The sequence below is a fragment of the Cryptotermes secundus genome, unplaced genomic scaffold, assembly GCF_002891405.2.
Source record: "Cryptotermes secundus unplaced genomic scaffold, Csec_1.0 scaffold17, whole genome shotgun sequence".
In the NCBI taxonomy this organism is placed as follows: domain Eukaryota; kingdom Metazoa; phylum Arthropoda; class Insecta; order Blattodea; family Kalotermitidae; genus Cryptotermes; species Cryptotermes secundus.
The window spans coordinates 271,652-291,769 of NW_019729207.1; the positions used below are offsets into that span (position 1 = coordinate 271,652).

General features: G+C 41.0%; 1 protein-coding gene across 1 annotated transcript in view; it reads right to left on the reverse strand.

The window, feature by feature from the left end:
* Positions 1–20,016, reverse strand: part of LOC111865347 (FAST kinase domain-containing protein 4) — a 24,538-nt gene extending 4,522 nt beyond the window's left edge. Inside the window, exons 1-7 of the mRNA XM_023853283.2 lie at positions 19,224–20,016; positions 16,333–16,597; positions 12,130–12,260; positions 8,222–8,375; positions 6,621–6,707; positions 2,471–2,632; positions 1,844–2,021 (exon numbers count right to left, since the gene is read on the reverse strand). Of these exons, the coding sequence (XP_023709051.1) occupies positions 1,844–2,021; positions 2,471–2,632; positions 6,621–6,707; positions 8,222–8,375; positions 12,130–12,260; positions 16,333–16,597; positions 19,224–19,865 (1,619 nt within the window). The 5' untranslated portion in view covers positions 19,866–20,016. The remainder of the gene's footprint in view (positions 1–1,843; positions 2,022–2,470; positions 2,633–6,620; positions 6,708–8,221; positions 8,376–12,129; positions 12,261–16,332; positions 16,598–19,223) is intronic.
* Positions 20,017–20,118: the final 102 nt, after the last annotated feature.

Sequence of the window (20,118 nt, forward strand, 5' to 3'; positions counted from 1 at the left end):
CCTGGATATTCAACACTGTGTACAATTTCTGACATTCTTTGTGGCAAAGAAGTTGAATTTGACAACAGTGAATTAGAACTTGACGCAAGTGATTTGACTTGTTTTAAGTATGCCCCTGTGACATCTTGCGACATAGAAAGGAGTTTCTCCAAATACAACGCCATTGTTAGTGACAATTGGAGGTCCTTCAAGTTCAAGAATTTGAAAATGCATGTTGTCATTCAGTGCAACTGTACTGAAAAGGAAGATTAAGGTACCGTACAAATTATTTACCTGCAACTATTGGCACACTTTACTTTACTTTTCACGCTAAAATAAACAATACTTTCGTTCATGTTTTCTCTTTACAGGGTCAGCATTGTGTTGTGATGGATGCTTCATGGCTTAAAGACATTTATTCAGAAAAAATAACTTTGTAAACTTCTTAATAAATTGCCATTCTTAGGAATTTTTGTTAAATATTTACTTATTTTTTATGAGCCATTCTGTCATATTTTGCCATTTTTAGGGCATAAATGCATGCATATTTTCAAAGTTTTTAGGTCATAGAAATCCGAGCCCTAATTATTAGAAAATGCACACTAACTTACCGCTGGAAACGAAACATGGCGACTACATACCTCGGTAGACGTGGGGATAACTGGGTTACAGAAGATGCGAAATAGGTTTTCCTTNTAACATTTATGCAACTTCCTTTGCCTGTTCCCTGTCTGGGGTAAGATTAGTAACATTTTATCACACACTTTCATACTTTGCACTTAAATTGTTTATAAAAGATTTATTCAAAAATAATTCAGCACAGAGGGCACTGAGAGTTACTTAACATACTAGCAGTGAAAGGGTTAAGTATAAGGAAATTGAGAACCAGAATTAGTATGAAAAGTACACTCCTAAGCTAAGCTCAAATGCTTCTGCTGGTTTCTTGCTTGGTTTACTCTTCGGCCCTAAAGATGGAGACATGTTACCCCATAACATTAGCCTGTCTCTGAACTACATGACGTAACCCAGAGTACCATGCTCATCACAGTCATCACTGTGAGAACTTCAAATTCAACAAGAATGGGTATGAACATATATTATTAACCCTTTTTTTGCTCAAAACTTATCTAATTATATTGACAAAAGTTCTGGGAACAGCTAATTGCCTACTTTTCTTTAACACAACATGGCATGCATAGAAAATGACACCTTCAACAATTCTTCATTGCTGCAGGGAAGTATTTACCGAGCTGTTGCCTAGCAACAACAGAGCAATATACAGAGAGACCCACAGACTCTCTTTAGATATGACACAGACTGCACAGAGAACAAATCGTCCGATGATTCTTTTACTGTTGCATGTATTTGCTGACACAAGAACATGTTTACCAAGTAATTTTGTAGCAACAATAGAGGGGGGTATATATACAGCCACACAGACTGATGGGAGGGATTTATGAAGCATGCTGTTGAGACGGGCTCAGGTGCCATGATATACATACAAGTTAGTTTCATATTCATCGGTTCAGGCATTTAAAAGTCGATTGGGGGGGGGGGATACACATAAAGACATATATACACACACACACAGTTACCCAGACAGCAAGGTGAGCTCATAAGCCTACTTCTATTTTTCAAAATAAGGAAAGTAGGCTAAAAATTCAATTCCTACCTCACAGGGAACAAGGGAAATGGCTGCGGTTCAATTCAACAACCAGTATGCCTTAAAGCTATGAATATCTTAAAGCAACCAAAATTTTCTTTATGTTCCATCATTTCAATTCCCTGAAGTTACACTTTCCTTGAATTTATGTTTATTTCAATAAATCTTCATTACTGTGAAACCTCAAATCTTGACACCAACCTGGTTCCCTTCACTGTAGTACGAGCCGTCTCATGTGATCCTAGTGTATTGGATGTTTCTATATACTTCCTGTCAACAGAGATGCCTGGCTTTTTCTGGGCATCAACAGAGCCCGACTTCATCACTTCGACAGTGACAGGCAATGGGTTGCACTTGGAATCCAACATACATTCACCATCTGTTGGCAGAATTTCAACTCTTTCACAATTTAATGCGTACTCTGAACATTACTTACAATCTTCCAGGACATGACGCCATGCAATTTGTAAATTATTACCGAAATTTCAGTGGAACCTGATTCCTCCATCTTCAGGGAGTGAGATGGAGACAGCAGGTTAATAAAAAATATTGGTAAATTCTACCAGACTACACAGCATCACATCCCAGAAGACAGCGAACTTAAACTTTATTGTCTTACCATGCCTCTACACAGAACAGTAAGTGATTACAAATTACTGATACTATAGTCTCCATCATTAGAAAGCTGCTGGATCCCCTAGTCAACACGAGGGGCACCAGAGATCTCATTGCACACACAGGATGTTCCTTAAATACAGCTGCCTACTCAACCAGCAGGCCGTGGCCCAGACCACTGCTTTAAGATCTTATTTTATATCTTCAATTTACCTAGAAGGAATCCCATTCCAGTGTCTATGTTGGTGCGTAGATATGTCGCCGAGGGCAGAAGATTTGAGAACGAATCCAAGATAGAGGCAACGAGAAGCTGTTTGTCTCTTGATCGAACAAGTGGAACACTATGGATATCTGAATCGGATGGCAACAGTGGACCTGGAAATAAGAACATTCACTGAGATAACTTCCCCACCGATGGTGTCTCCAAATTATCATGGTGGTGGAGTTTGAGTGCTACTGAGACCCTGAGAGTTATGCCGGTGGTAGGGTAGCTACCGGTAGGGTCACCTATGCCAGACAAGTCAAGGGGTAGGAGCCAGACAAAGAGGGATACCCTGGTCCTCCAGGTTGGGGGTTGGGCATGAGGCTAACAATTTCACACATTAAAAACTAAATTGTTCAGACACCAGATAAACAGCCTCAGATGGATTTATTGAATGGAAATTGACATCAGCGAAAGAGGTGAGATGGTTGAAGGATGTACATGAGGATCTCCATAAAATGGAAGTGAAAGGATGGGGAGGAAATGTGAAGAACAGAGAGGAATGGAGGCAGATTGTTCAGGAGGCCAAAGCTCACCCTGAGCTGTAGCACCGAGCGAGGGAAGGAAGGAAGGAAGGAAGGAAGGAAGGAAGGAAGGGACTGAGATATGAATGAATGAATATATAAGGGGTGGGCCTTCTCAGCCCTTGCACCAAGACTTACAGTGGTCTATTGTGCTTTAGGACTGATACTCTCTGTAATTGTTGTTGTATTTGTTGCAGTTGTTTGTATTTCTCTGTAATTGTTGTAGCTGTTAATTGTATTTGGTTTGTATTCATTGTGGTAGGATGTCCTTATTGTTGTGTTTTGTGTATTGTGTTTTGTTTGAACGTGTTGTCACTTAGTGTAATGTGTGTTACTTGTCTGTTGTGTCCTATTGTGTTCTACTGCCACCGGGCCAAAACCCAATTGCAGTATAATAAAATAATATATATAACTTAGTGATGAATGTTAGATGTAGCCAGTAGCTCAGTAATGCAGTGTCAATGTTAGGTTGACACATGCAAGATAAGAGTCTGGAAGGAAGCATAATGGCTAATCGAGGCCCTACCCTGGCATCTGCCTGGAGGAGCTAGGGAAAACCATGAAAACCTCAGTCAGGATAGCTGGTGTCCTGGCCAAGATTAAAACCAAGAACCTCTTGAATACAAGCAAAGAGCATTACAGCTATGCCATGCTGGTTAGTGGATACACTTGGATGTCGGACAACCCACATCAAATGAAGATGTCTAAGAGGAAAAAGAAGTATTACAATTTTATAAGACAGTTTAAACGAATCAATTACACTCACAGTGAAACTGTTTTTCTTTTTCCACACTACAATCTTCATGTTCACATTGCCACAACCAGTAATATTCAGTAAAAGAACAGTACAATAAAAGGAACTACCTAACTTCATGGAACCCAGCCCTTCTCGAGAAGCCACCAAGTGTGCAGCTACTCAAGAGCTTCCCAGCATTTTATGGAACCCGAAGATTCATTACCGCATTCACAGGAGCCCTCTGCTGGTCCCTATCCATATCACTCCATCCTATCTCTTTAAGATCCATTTTAACATTGTCTACCCACCTATGTCTTGGTCTTTCTAATGGTATTTTTCCTTCTGGCTTTCCCACCAGTATCCTATATGGAATCTTCATGCCCATTCATGCTACATGCCCTGCCCATCTCATCCTCCTTGACTTGATCATTCTAATTATGTTTGGTGACGAGTACGAGTAAAGAAGCTCCTCATTATATAGTTTTCCGCAGTCTCTTGTCACTTCATCTCTCTTCAGTTCAAATTTTCTCATCAGCACCCTGCTCTCAAACACCCTTAGTCTATGTTCCTCCCTTAATGTCACAGACCAAGTTTCACACCCAAACACAACCACAGCCAAATTATAGTTTTGCATATTCTAATTGTTATATGTTTTCAGACAGCAAACAGAGGAAAAAAGAGCAAAAGAGGTACAAAAACCAAAATAAGTTCATTTCTTAAACACATTCTCTATAGTACTATGTACGAGTATGTAAAAGAGGTGAGAAAGAAATGGTTAAAGCTAGCCTTGTAACAGACTGTGGAGGCCTGTAGGGTTCTGAGAGGTCGAGGCTCCCACATTTTTTAGACAACTGGCTCACAGATGGCCATGAGGTTTTCAGCCTCACATGCCGGCCATCATTTATCCCCCAGGAAGATCCCTGGTACTCATTTCTGTTACAGGCTGAGTTGACCCCAGGGCCAGTGTGGCTGGAAGGATTTGGTCAATTGAGAAATCCAATGACCTCATCGGGAATCGAACCCGGAACCTTCCGACTTGTAGCATAATGCCTCAACCAACTACACTACCGTGTGCCCCCATAGCATGTATGAAAAAACTCCGTGATTTTAGTCCACAAGTGAACTATACCAACCGAGCGACCACTGCTTTTCAGCAAAGTTTAGTGCCAACTTTTGCGAACAGAGGGGGTCGCATAGTGAGCGCAACAAATCCCCACAGCCGTTAATTTCGGTTTTCTAGACCAGAGCCGCTATTTCCTTGAAACAGCTCCTAAATTATCACGAGGCTGAGTGGACACCGTTCCAGACCCACTACTTCTCAGAAAAAATCTGGTAGTGCCAGGAATCGAACCCGGACCTCTGGATCTGTAGCCAGGAACGCTAACCACTAGACCACAGAGGCAGACAGGCTACCTAATAAGTTTTTAAGACTGATGTCAGAACTTGCTTTTTTATATTTCGTCACAAGTAAATTTATTTTATGATATGCGATCTAAGTTTCAAAAACTGAAAACAAATTTGTTCCTCCATATATGATCTTGCTGATCTATAAACTATAAAACAATGAAGAACACAATCTTGTGGGCTGTAACACTATGGAGTTCAGAGACTGCCCAACATTTTGGAGGAACATGCCTCTTCCATCTCTACAGACCAAGACTATGACTACTACGTTGTACTCTCTGTGAGTTACGTGGCGTTACAACCCGCAATCAATGCACTCTTCATATAAACATTTGTTGCATTTGAAGTTATCTTAGTTGTGATTATGGGGAGTCATATCTTCTAGTATGTTATGTCATGTAGTCTGGTAAAGTCCATCAACATTTCAGAGAACAAAACTGCCTCCATCATCAGGGTTGAAGAGCAACTCCAGTAAGCCCCTAGAACTGTAGGAAGCATGGAACCATGATCTCCACCTCATGGGGAAGGACAGGGAATAAAATAGCTTGGCTTTTTTAATTTGAAACTTTTAAAATCTGTGGATGTTGCATACAGAAGATTTCCCACACTCTTCAACCCTGATGATGGATAGAGAAGTATATTTGTCCAAAACGCTGATGAACCTCTATCAGATTGTATGTACTCACATCCAAAAAAGCAAGCAGCCTTTAAAAGTCACTACATAGTCCTCTGCCTAACTAAATGTTGCAGTCAAGCAAAACAGAAACCATTCGTTGTACTTCTGTCGGAACAATGTACACACTCATACTGTCATCTTCTGCAAAATACACCATGTAGCGGAGGAACATCAGACTACACGATGTCAAAACCTATAACCCCACAATATGAATCTTCACAACTATGAAAACTTTAAACCTCACTAAATGCAGAATCTTAATAACAACCAGTAGCATCCTTGTATTACAGTCTTATAATCTGACAGAGGTGAAAATTCCAGTCATGTACATGCAGCTACTGCCAGGATTTCTCAGTCAGTATACTGACAGGCTACAAGCTGGATGGCCACAGTTCAAATTCCGGAAAGGACAATACTTTTGTCTCCTCCACAGCATCTAGAATGGCTCTGGGGCCCACCCATCCTCATCCAATGGGTACCGTGGGCTCTTTCCCCGGGAGTAAAGCAACCTGGGCATAAGCTGACCACTCACCTCCATCTAGTGCCAAAGTCAAGAACAATGGAGCTATACCTCCACTTCCCTATATGACTTCATGGAATAGTGCTTAATTCATTAAATACAGAGACAAATTTTATTATGGAAAGCTAAGCTAAAACATCTTCTGTGATCACACGAGAAAGATAAAATTATCACTAGCAATAAACCATTGTTAGTTCTTGTAAGTACAAAATCTGATGATAACAACATGATCTGAACAAACCTTTGTATCCTGGGATCTTTAATTGTGCAGCAGCATTTATATTCAAAAGCTTCAGCTTCGAAGCGACGTTTATCTTCTGACTTTTGTCTGTAAACAAGAATAAAACATTAAAATTAAAAATGAAACAATCAGGAATTTACAGCTACTGTCTGACACAAACATATCGCAGAAGTTGGATCAACAAAAGAACGAACACATTCTTTCCAACCCATCTGCTTAGCACAGGGGTGAGAAAACTGTGGCAGGCCTGCAGAGCTATTGTGAACATTTGTTTATAATATTACTTTTAATTTATATCAATACTTTCTAGTGTAGTTGGTTGAGGCACTATGCTACAAGCTGGAAGGTTCCAGATCCAATTCCTGATGTCACTGGAATTTCCAAATGATCTAATCCTTCCAGCCACACTATGGCCTTTGTGTCAACTCAGCCTCCCACAGAAATGAGTACCAGGAATCTTCCTGGTGGTAAAGGGAGGCCAACATGCAAGACTGACAACCTCACTGCCATCTGTGAGCCGACTGTCTAGAAAATGTGGCAGCCTCAATGACTCACAACCCTATGAGCCTCAATGGCCTGTTACAGGGATAAATTTGCTTAATCTCACCACCATCTGTAAGCTGATTGTCTAGAAAATGTTGGATATCTGACATCTCACAACCCTATGGGCCTCCACAGCCTGTCACAGGGACAGCTTTACTTAAGCTCACTGCCATCTGTGAGCTGACTGTCTAGAAAATGTGGGAGCCTCGACATCTCACAACCCTAGGGGCCTTTACGGCCTGTTACAGGGATAGCTTTATTTAACCTCACCACTGTCTGTGAGCCAACTGTCTAGAAAATGTTGGAGCCTCAACATCTCACAATCCTATGGGCCTCCACAGCCTGTTACAGGGATAGCTTTACCTTTTAACCTTTACTTCACTTTTTTAAGCAACAGTTAAAAAGCTTGTCAGCAACTGCCAGTGCCACCATCTATCAAACTAATGTGGAGAATAAAGACATTCAATATTCATATTATACTTTTCTGCTTATTAAAACACACTTCAAGAACATAACATAGGCATATTTCTGGCCTGGCAAACCCATAATCTTGGCCCTTCAGCTATAAAGTTAGACCACCCCTGGGTTAGCACCTACCTCTCCTCACTTCCATCAAGTGCTTGTATTCTGGTTACCATTCTGTAAGAACCTAGCAGACTATAGGGTTTCACAGCCATCTCCAGAGTATAAGACGAAGGCACTAGCTTTTTCAAATTGCTGGCACTTTTCTATGACACTACATGGTGTCACAGACCAGAAACCAGTAATGAGCATATATTATGATAGACCATAACTGGACATAAAACGTGATAGAAATTCTGGGATACCAGAAACATTCATATATCAATAATATACTGATATGCTTATATTGCTGTATTGGTTTCTATGTTAACAGACTCATACGACATCCATTTACAGCAACTTCCTGCCATGTGTTTGTCAAAAATTCAAATACTGGAATGAAAAGAATTAAATTTAATAAAATGCTCCCCAGGCTTACAAGAGGGCTGACAATACATAGGCATACAAATCAGCTTCATACTGCAAGCACAGCATACCTGTCCTGACAATCAGTTTGTCACAGAAGTCAGGATTAAGTACAGATGCTACTTGTTGTGGAGTGGCACAGTCAAGCACAACTAGGGACCATACAACATCCAGCCATGCTGAGGGACTCCGTACATCTTGCAGCGTCACTTGAGGCAACACAATCTGAAACATTTTCCACGTGCTTTGTTATACCGTTCGATACGACATTCACTGTCTGAAGCATACCTCATATAAACATTTCAGACAATGAATCTGTTTCTGTCATCAGGAAACTCCCATCATAATATTTGTATAATAAAGCAACCAACTTCATGATCCTTTAAAGAAACATATTTTCTAGTAAATTAATTTATTTCAATAATCTATATTTCCATTACAGTCTGAGTTACTCATGCTGTTAATCATTTTCTTTTTAATAAAATGCTTACTAACAGAAGCAGTAATAGGATATCGAAAACTGGGCCAGCTATCCTGAAAAATACCCTGAAGAAGGCATAAATATAAGACATATGAGAACTGAGCTTATTCTTTCTTTCTTTCGATTGCGTGATCATCTGAGAGCTTCTCATATACTGCACTGAGCCACCGACTCTTCAACTAGGACAGCTGCACGATTTGCAGAAAACTGCACTGAAGAAGAAATTTATTATTAACAGGGAAAACATTTTGCTGAAGTTTACATTGGATATGTTACATGCAACAGCATAAAATGTACCAGGTCATGAACCTGAATTCAGTGGGATTAACAACCTGTCAAGACACATCTGTTTTCAGCAAGTACATGGTTCTACTAACATTCACAGAAATCTTTGAAATATTTCTGGAATTCCTGCAATGTGACCTTCGAGCCACTTCAATCTCAGTTACATCCTGATGTAACAGTTCTTCAGTCAATCCATCATCCATAAGAAGGGACGGAAATCACATAACACAAGACTGGAAGAGTGTGGTGGATGGGGAAGCATGCGACGAGCTGTTGCAGCGTAAGCAGCAATCAATGCACATGTCAGATATTAATCCTTTAAAGCACAGTGGTAACTACAGGCATCATATGCTTTACCATTAAAAACATCCACAGTCTGTCAACAGAGTGTATTTACGCATTTCCATTAGTCGCACAATAAACAGCAATAATTTCCCAAAACAGCATTTAAGAGCTTATTACTCAGACCTCCTGGCAACAGGCGTGAAGGAAAAGATCCGATCCAAGTGGAAGACAAGTGGAAAGTGGGTAGCCTTCCTTCAAGACAATGCATGCCCCCATATGGCCAAAACAACACTGGAAACCCTTCGGAAATTGAAATGGAACCTTCTGACACATGGGCCGTACAGTCCCGATTTGGCCCCAAGTGATTTCTACCTGTTCGGAAGGCTCAAAGCAGACTTGCAAGGCATGTGGTTTGTGGACAACGACGCCATCATCCAGACTGTTCGGGAGTGGATACACCGCCAACCACAAGTCTTTTTTTTTTGGACATCAGGATGCTTCCAGAAAGTTGGAAAAAATGTGTTGACTCCGGAGGGGAGTACGTTGAAGACTGACATGTGCAAGTAAGTGTTTGGCAATTATTTTTTTTTTTAAATCAGTCCCAGTCATATTTGAACCACCTTGTATAATTTAGATACAGTGTCTTTTCTGTGAGGAAAGATCTGAATTTTAAATATTACTTCAATGAACAGTAGGTTTTGAAAGGTTAATATCTACCATCTGACATCCTTCTCTGGCAGATATTGTTACATGTACACCCACTGCTAGGCCACATGTTGGTAAAGAAGTTCCTGCAAAGACAGATTCTTGGTAAACAGTCTGTTGTTAGGTTACGCAACAACAGAGAAAGCTGTGTTTTCTGTGTCCACAATGATGCCACAACAGTGGATAGTGATCACATGAAATGTATTTTCTGTAGATCCGACTGATGCGCCAATAGGCCTGGCTGGATAGCGATCATGTGATATGTTTACTATAGGTCCAAGCCTGTTCCTTATCTATATAAGTAAAGCAGTTATAAGTTACGAATAACAGTGGCAGAAACAAGCAAGCAAGAAGATAGCCACAGGAAGTTCACAGTTGAAGAGGAACTGGAAGTCGGCCTGTGAAGACTTAACATGTGATTATATTTATGTGTAATTCTGTGACTGTTATCCTTTAAGTGCCGAAGTGCCCCGTTTGTGCCAGTGGTGAGTAAGGTCGTCGTGGCCAAAGTACCCAGTTTTGGCCACTCGGGCATTTAAACTCCGCTAGGGGAAGCGCGCGCACACGCTGCTAGTAGAAGCGAATGCAGAGTCCTAAATATTTATTTTTAAATGTAGTAATTACCAGACAGACTTGAGTAAAGCCCTAATAGAAAAATTAAAATGATACCTAGGTGAACAACAACAAAAAGAGTATACGTATGAGTTATGCCCAAACTCATCCACGAGCCAGTACTTTTATTGCAGATTCTGCAGATTAATGTGTTAAAAATATATAGTAAAATTCGATGTACATACCTTTTTTGTTGTTATCTGCTTGATGTGTATCTAGGCTGAAATAAAACTACAGTATTCGATTTCACTAAGCACGCACAGAAAACAGACCGCACTCTGAATCTCAGCCGCGATGCAGCTGTCTGTTCAGGCCCATAGAAAGGGCAATAAGCTTTTGCAGCTATAACGGAAGGTCTTAGAACTGAAGAAGGGACCCCTCTAGCTTTCTCTTGAATAGCCATTCTTTCATTATTCTGACCTTCAGTCAAAAGATTCGAAAATCCGAAGGGTGTAAGCAGCGCTAGCAGAAGGCCAAATGATTTTATTGCTTCCATCTGTTTTATGACATCAGGGAGGGCTAAAATTTGTCAAGTGTTACAAACAGAAATGAATTTGTAATGCAGAACAACTCTGTGAAGAACTGGGAAATCATTTTTGCAATACTCATCAAAATTAAAAACAAAAAATTGAAAATGGAGTATAATTTGTATAAAAAATGTCAAATCTTCCGTTATAATATGAGACACTATGTTCTTTGCTGATACAAACAAAATTAGTTCCATCCATTTATCATAAAAATTGAATTAGATACAGCATTTTTAAACACAATGCTAAAAATTGTTTAGGCGCACTAACAGGAACGCACATTTAAAGGCAGAGTACCAACGGGCATTTAAACGCGCACCTGCAGCGGGCATTTAAATAAACTCCGGCCAGCTCAAGCTTACCACTATTTCAGAAGTCCGGCGTTTAAAGGTTAAAGTTCCCATGTTATAAACCCGTGAAGACTAGTGCAGACAGACTGAAGAGATCGGTGAGGAGTGACTGTACATTGTGTAAAGCAGTAACAGGGTAATAATTAATTGTAGTTATGACCTGCAGATTATTAATAAATCCAATTAGCAATCCAAACCCACGTCTTAGTCACCCATACATGACAATATTTATATAAACTAAACATTTATGATTCTAAAGAGTAGTTCTATCTTCTAAACTACAATACTATGTAGTCCAGTGAAAATGAACCAATATTTCAAAGTAACACGACACCTCCATCTTCAGGGTTGCAAAGCCAAGCAAGAAAACAGCATGAAACAGGCAGCAAGAGGAGCCGTTCCACAGCCTGTAGGGCCTAGCTAAGTTTATGATATGGTCCACTTACCAAACAAATTCCCATCACTTGATTAGATACAACTTCTCAAATGTTACATAAAGGAGACATACCTCAGTGATCAATCTCCGACACAACTGTGTTGCAACTATTTATATTTACACAGACAGAGCTTCAGCACACACAAACTAACTGAAGACTTACGAGATTAACAGAATATACCCTCAGTATGAGGGTACAGAGATATTACATTTACATGAAAGAACGGTATGCAGCTTAGTAAACCAATCAGTTCTGTTACTAGAAACAAAAAAACGCAAACACATCCTTAAAACTTACATCGAAGAGACGATCTGCATTGTGTGGCATGTGAAATACTGTGGCCAGCGTAATGAACAAAGCTGTCAAATCATGAGGCCTGCAAATGGTGACATGGTCTGCCACCCATTCTGCCAATATATCCAGTACCTCTGGCAACAAATAATATAAGTGTCAATACTTCGTAAGTTTTCTTTTTCCATTCAGCGCCTGCACCAGAGACAAAATCCAGAATTAAGTTCGCTGATCATACTTGTATATGCAACAGATGTCCCCAAAACTGATTTATAATAAAAGTTGTCCCTATGCTTAACTAATTAAGCACTATGCCATGACGACGTATGGGGGAGTGGATGTATAGATTCACATTTTCTTGACCTCGGCACTAGCTGGAGGTGAGTGGTGAGCTTCATGCCCCTGCCACTTTACCCCCAGGGAAAGAGCCCCCAGCACCCATAGGATAGGAGGCTGGGTGGGCCCCAGAGCTAGTATGGACAATATGGAGAAGAGAAAATTCTGACCCTACCAGGACTTGAGTTCCAGACCCTCAGTCATCCAGCCGGTAGGCAGTCGCTATACTGACTGCGCTAACCCAGCTCATCAATCTGATTTATAGTACACGCATTAAATAACTCAGCTGTCAGTACAGTGTCTGGGCTATGGGATGGCTGACCAGGGTTCACTTGTCTGGAGAGGCAGAAGTTTCTGTCTTCTTCTCAGCATTCAGACCAGCCCTGGCAGCCGATCAGCCTCATACACAATTGATACCCAAGGCTCCTTCCCTAGGAGTAAAGCTGACCACTCACCTCCATCTGCAGTGAAGGTCAAGAATGTGCTGGGCTATATCGCCACTCGCACATACATCTTCACAATGTAGTCCTTAATTCAGCATAGGGGCAACTATACCTTTTATGACAATGAGCCGGGGTAGCACAGTTGGTGTAGCAACTGCCTGCAGGCTGGACGACCGAGGAGTCAGAGTTCTGAGTCCTGGTAGGGTCAGGATTTTCTCTTCTCCATATTGTCCAGACCGGCTCTGGAGTTCACCCAGCCTCCTATCCAATGGGTACTGGGGGCTCTTTCCCCACGAGTCAAGTGGCAAGGGTATGAACCTGACCACTCACCTCCAGCTAGTGGTGAGGTCAAGAAAATGTGGATCTACACATCCATTCCTCCATACGCCTTCAGGGCATAGTGCTTAATTAGTTAAGCACAGGGACAACTTCACCTTTACATTTACATAATAATTTCTATATACTGTAACATCAAAAGTAAAAAGTTTATAGATACAATATTATAAAAACACACCTTCATCAAAAGTTATTTATACACTGTAAATGACTACCTTTGTGAATTTTTCCATATAGCTTATCCATTATTGAACTTTACACTTTGCAGACCGGTTGCATATTTTTATGCCCAGCGCTTTTAAATGTGGCAGACTGGTGGCACATTATTATGACCTTAGGACACGTTATGTTGAAACACACTATACCTTGCACTGGCGCCAGGCAGACGCATGACTTGTGCGTGACAGACCTCTTGAATATTTGCTTCATAGTCAGTAACATGACCCTGCTGTTTATGACCCAACTGTTTTCCTTTCTCACTCCAAAAGAAAATGCCTTTGTTCATCTTCCAGCTGCATGCACCAGGCAGGAAGTTACTAGTGCAAAATGGATCAAGGTCAGAAGAGGTTAAGGTCCAAGCGTTTTCTCGGAGAACAAGAAATATCTGACTTGTTCTCCGATGAGTTATCTGATGTCCCTTGTAAGTCTGCTAGTGACAGCGACTCACAATCTGATAGTGAGTGTGGCAGGGGCGAACAAAAAACTGTGGCCACAGACAGTGAAAGTGACAGTAGCTCTGACGAAAGTGTGGGTAGCAACATTGCGGGGAGAGCCACATGGGGAAAAGTAGACAAAATGCCTGCTTTGGGACAGTTTACTGGAAATCCAGGGGTGAAGCAAATTCAATCGGACCCAACGCAAGTGTCTGAAGTAGCAGAACTGTTTTTCCACGATTCACAATTCGAGTATGGTTGATGTTCAAAGGAGACATGGACAGGTAAAGAAGCCTGTTTGTATTTCCGAGTATAATATGTTCATGAAGGGAGTTGATAGAGCTGATCAGTACTTGGCCTATTATTCTCTTCCTCGGAAAACAGTAAAGTGGACAAAGNNNNGAAAGTTGCCTTGTGGCTTATAAATTGTGCCATTTTCAATTCATTTTTGGTTTTCAAAAATCTAAACCCTCATTCAAAATTGAAATACAAGGCATTTCTGCTGAATGTGGCAAAAGCCTGGGCTACAGACCACACGGTGGTAGCAGACACAGTCTTAGTACGACCGGGGATGTCTACTTCCACCCCACGCAGGCCTCATTTTGACCCCCCTGGGCGACTCTCGGGTGATATGCGGAAACATACCCTCGTGAAAATTGTGAAGAGTGAATATGCCAAGGGGAAGCAGCCTTCTACGTGATGCCGTGTTTGCACAGTACACAACAAAAGGAGTATGACTGTCTACATGTGCAAGTTCTGTGTAATGCCACTTCACAAAGGGGAATGTTTCCAGAAATATCACTCTCTCAAGCACTTCTAGGAGCACTGGTAAGTGTTCTCCAAAAATTTTAGTTCATAAAATTAATTAGGATATTTTATATTAATTTTCAAAGTGACCAGTGCACAAGTTAGGATAGTAGGTTTAAAAATGCCTGTCCCCAGGGTGATTTAAATATTTAAATTGCCGGTCTGCAAAGTGTTAACTGATTATAATAGGGAGCATAACATGATTACTTCCTATCTTGATAAGAACATAATTAATTCCATCATGACACTCTGGAACAACAGCTCTTAATTAATTATGAGTGGAATGAAAAATTGAATCTGCAAATAGGAAAGGCCATTCTAACTGAATGCAGACTGAGGTCCGGACTTACCCACTAAAATAACATGCAAGGGATACCCAGCTGACCAGTGAGAACGACAAGTGAAGGGGAGCACTAGATGGAAACCGCAAAATGAAAATACTGCAGAGTGATGACAGAGTATGCATTCTCAAACAAACACATTTTAGTGCAAACGACAGTATGCAGTAGCATGGGATGCACTGGCATATGAACTGGTGCAATGCGGCAGTTTCAATTAGTGAACAACTGCCAGAAGATGGCCTTCTAACACCAAAACATGTTGCAATTAAATGTGATTTTAATGACATTTTAAAATAAAGGAGAGACAGTGAACGGTTTGTGTTGGATTACAGATGGATATGAGTGATACATCAATGCAAAGCTATTCCTGTAAAAGGCTGTGAAGGCCAACAGAGTTGTGAGACATCGAGGCTCCCACATTTTCTCTAGACAATCGGCTCACAGATGGCAGTAAGGTTGTCAACCTTACACCCCAGCTGGCCTTTAACCCCCCCCCCCNACTCACTTCTGTTTGAGGCTGAGTCAACCCCAGGGCCATAGTGCAGCTGAAAGGATCAGGTCATTTGAAATAATACACTTCATCGGGACTCAAACCTGTGACCTTCCGGCTTATAGCATAGTGCCTCAACCAACTATGCTCCTGTGTGTTCCAGGATATGGGTGTGAGAGGTCGAGGCTCCCACATCTTCTAGACGGTCGGCTCATAGATGGCGGTAAGGTTGTCAGCCTTACACCCCCCCCCCCCGAAAATTCCNTCGTTTCTGCTAGAGACTGAGTCAATTCCAGGGCTAGAAGGATTAGGTAAATTGAAAAAAATCAAATGACCTCATTGGGATTCAATCCCATGACCTTCCAGCTTATAGCACAGTGCCTCAACCAACTACACAACTGCGTGTCCTACTAAAATAATTTAACAACATTCAAAAATAGATACGATCAATAGGTGAAACTTGTAACTGTAATTATTTTATTACAAACAGCTGATGCAGACAGATGGAATTAAAGTATATGAATTTAGGCATTCTATCAGTTCTTAGGAAAAGAAATCTGTTGATAGTCATAACATGGCTTGAAGAGTTTTTCCTTCCAGGATGTGATGCTGTGTAGTCTGGTAGAACTTGACCAACATGTCACAGAAACATGCTGTTTCCATCTTCATGTTCAAAGAGGAATTCTTTTACTCTTTTTATCCCATGCTTTTCTGAGACACTGGTAATTTCACCACAACACACCCCAGAAGATAAAACTCTTCATAGTCAGTGCTGTTGGAACAGAAAACACTCCAACATTTACCTGTATTCTTGTATCTTAGAAGACCAAGACTTGTGAGGATAGAACCTATGACAGCCGGTTTCTGGTTGAATGCCACACATTCATGTAGATCGTCACATGTCTTCTCCAGCAACAAGTCATCTGGGAAGTTTAATGTTGCCATGGCATATAGCAAGTCGGCACATTCCTTTATGTTCAGTTTTTCTGTCTGTCTTGCCATATTGAATGCCAATGAACGTAGTAATGCAGTCGAGCGACGTTGCTTCTGCGCCAATGATGTCATTATCTGCAAGACATTTGTCACACACAATATGAAATACTTACAAAGCTGAACTGCTTGACATGTTACTTATTTAAATCTTTGTGCTACATTTGTAACAGAATTTATTTAGAATAAGAATTCAAGGAGATGGTAAAAGGGGAGACCATGTTCTTGTGGGTTGCCACACCATGTAGCCTAGTAGGTGGTTACCAATGCATCATAAGAACCTGCTAACTCCATACGCATTGTAGATCTACTTCAAAGAAACAGCACCAGACTACACAGTGTCGTGGGAGACACCCACTTTGAATCAAGCACTAGCCAATCAGCACGAACCAATGGGCAGACCATCACCATCAACCAGGGATGTCAGTTTGATTCTCAACTCTTCCACTCCATGGACAACGACCCATCAACCTGCAGCTAATGGACTTGTGGTGTGCTTCCAGCATATGGTGAAAATGCTTTACGGCCTCATAGATGGCCAGCGGCTTGTGGTTGTATGTGCTCTATTTCTGCTTGGCTGGGTTGAGTTTCCAAGAATCTATCTCCATGTAAATGCACTTACAGGGCCGTTGCTTAGCAATGAGTGGTTCCTACACTGTGACTGACGACTAGTGTGTCGGAGGTATGTTGTTGCTAGGTGTGCAAACTAATAGGTGTCGGCAATGCCATGTTCCGCGCTGATGGGCTAGTGCTCCATTCAATGTGGGTGGCTCCCACAGTGTCATAAAAGAAAATATTGTAACCTACATCTTAACTGCTGTGACATCCTCTTTACTGGTTATTGGTCCAACGATCAACACTAACATTTTCTAATGGCCCACATGAGCAGGAATCATCCCTCTTTACACCTTATAAACAGATCCAGTTTTCAAAATGGTGTGGCTGAAAAAATATCATGGTGGCAGACATAATGTTTATTCTTTATGTGTTGCATTCCATTGTATGTCATTCAAAACAGTATACGAGGGGGTACCCAAAAGAAACCGAACTTATTTTTTTTTAAACTTATTTATTCAAATTTTAAGCACAAACCTTCAGTCCACTTCAAAGTACTCTCCACTTACACTAATACACTTGTCTAGTCTTTTATTCCATTTTTCAAAATATTGTCTAAATTTATCTTTTGAGATGCTTGACAGCGCCTCCGTCATTTTTTCCTTCACCTCAGCAACATCAGCAAAACGCTTTCCTTTCATGTCTCTTTTCATTCGAGGAAACAAAAAAAAAGTTTTGATCATTTCGGGACTCTTCTTTCAAAGCACAGCATGCTTCCACGCGACCTTGTTTTTGTTCAGTAGTCAGCAGTCGTGGCACAAATTTCGCAGCCACCCTTTTCATTCCCAAATCTTCTGTCAAAATTCGCTGAACTGAGCTCCAAGTCACTCCCGACAGCTCCACAATTTCTTCAATGGTCCGTCGTCGATCTTCCTTGATGATTTCACGAATTTTTTCAACATTTTCATGTGTTCGGGCCGTGGAAGGACGACCAGAACAAGGTTTGTCATCAACTGACATTTCACCATTTTTGAAACGGGAAAAGCACTCAAACACTTGAGTTTTCCCCATAGCATCGTCCTTGTATGCTGCTTTTAACATTTCAAGAGTTTCTGTTCCACTTTTCCCGAGCAAAAAGCAGAATTTCACCGCCGCACACTGTTCACGAAAATCAGCCATTGCAAAAACGACGATCACACAAAACAGCTGTCACTATAAACTCTGCCGAAACTAGTCCTTACCTTCCGAAGCAACGGTAGTTGGCTTATCGACTCAGGAATGTTAGCTCTATGCGCTCATAGTGGCAAAACGCGGTACTACAAAAGCTCTGCCCACAAAAAAATTAGTTCGGTTTCTTTTGGGTACCCCATCGTATTTGTATCTGTCAACACAACAATTTAGGTAAAAGTAATAACAAAGCATGATGACCCAAGAGGGGCTGAAACATGTTGTGATTACCATTAATATAAATAACCTTTGTTATTACCGTTACCTGAATTGTTGTGTTGATGGACACAAATATACTGTTTTATCATGTTTACTGTTATACACTACCATTCCATAACATGCAGACAGTGCACAGAATCCAATTCTGAAGAAGTCTGTGCCTTTAGAATTTATGGTGATAACAGTTTTATTTTTTGTTTAAATTCTTAACCATGCTATACAGACTACCATCTGGCATTTGTTTCTCAGTAACAAGCAAGCAAGTCCTATGCACAATACGAAATATTCACTGTCACTTCTATATAAAACTGGAAAAGGGGTCAGCTTTGTATTTGGTGGAAAGGCAACTTACCAGCAAGGTGGCAAATAGAGCAAAAACAGGGGAAATGAAAGAGGCAACCAAATCTACAATTTCACTCATCTTTACCTACCTATCCAGTGTGCTAATGAATTTTGATGTCACATTCACTTATGAAATATAATCTCAACCATTCTAACCCAATTAATTCCTTAATCTGTCATTACATTTGTTTTCACTTGCAGTTTGAACACCTAAGCAGCAATTAAATCAGGTGCTTGAGTGGAGAAAGCAGAATTCACATGACCTTCGTCACACTGTCACTCATTCAACTGCCAAATACAATACAAAGCCATAATCACAACTTCACAGAACAATGCCAGTTTCATGATAAAACTCTCTTACCCTAATCATCTGATTCAAAGAGACACCTGCCACAAGTTTGGCAGCTTCATCATCTCCTGTGACTCCAAGCACAACGGCCAGATCACCGATCCCTGATGCTTCCTTTTCAAAAGTCTGCGAGCTCTTGGGTAGCCAACGTCCCAATAAGCGACAGAGCTTCAAGAATCGGGTATCTGCTTCGAAATCTGAAAGCTTAGCACGACCATTTGTAGTCCAATCGGCAAGTTGGGAAACAATTCGTAAGGCATGTCGGCGTGACAACTGGGGTGCTTCAGCCATAGATAGCAATGATTCCACAGAACCCGCTGCAGCAATCCTTTCATCCAACGATGGGGATTGTTTCTGGGGGGCTTCAATACTTTTTAAAGAAGCAAATGCTGCAGCTACTATGCTACTTTTATTCTCTTTTATTCTCTTTACTGGTTTAGAGTCCGACGTACTCGTTTCCTCTGTCTGATTCTCTGGTGGCGAAATCACTGTTGATGATATATCGGCTGCAGGTTCAGGTACCTTAGATGCCGATTCTGAGCACGGAGAAGGATGGAGACCAACAGCAGCTGCAGCAGAAGAGCTTGCTGCTTGCGCTTGACTGCTGATTCTGAACAAAACACGCCATCCATTCCACGATACATACCGAATCATGATTATAAAGCACGAAATAGCGGGAATGAACACCACATCAAATCATCAGCACCTATTTGAATTCAGTGCACAATCCGGCGCTATAGTACACCAACTAGGCTGGAGAAATAATCAGTCCGGAACTTAACCTAAAATTATCTATTAGATTTTGTTAGCTTTAGCTTGGCACAACTGTTCCACAGAGTTTATGAAACGCATAGCAGGGAAATTGTTTAAACTAAGATTTACCTACTTGCTTTTACTTCTAATATAC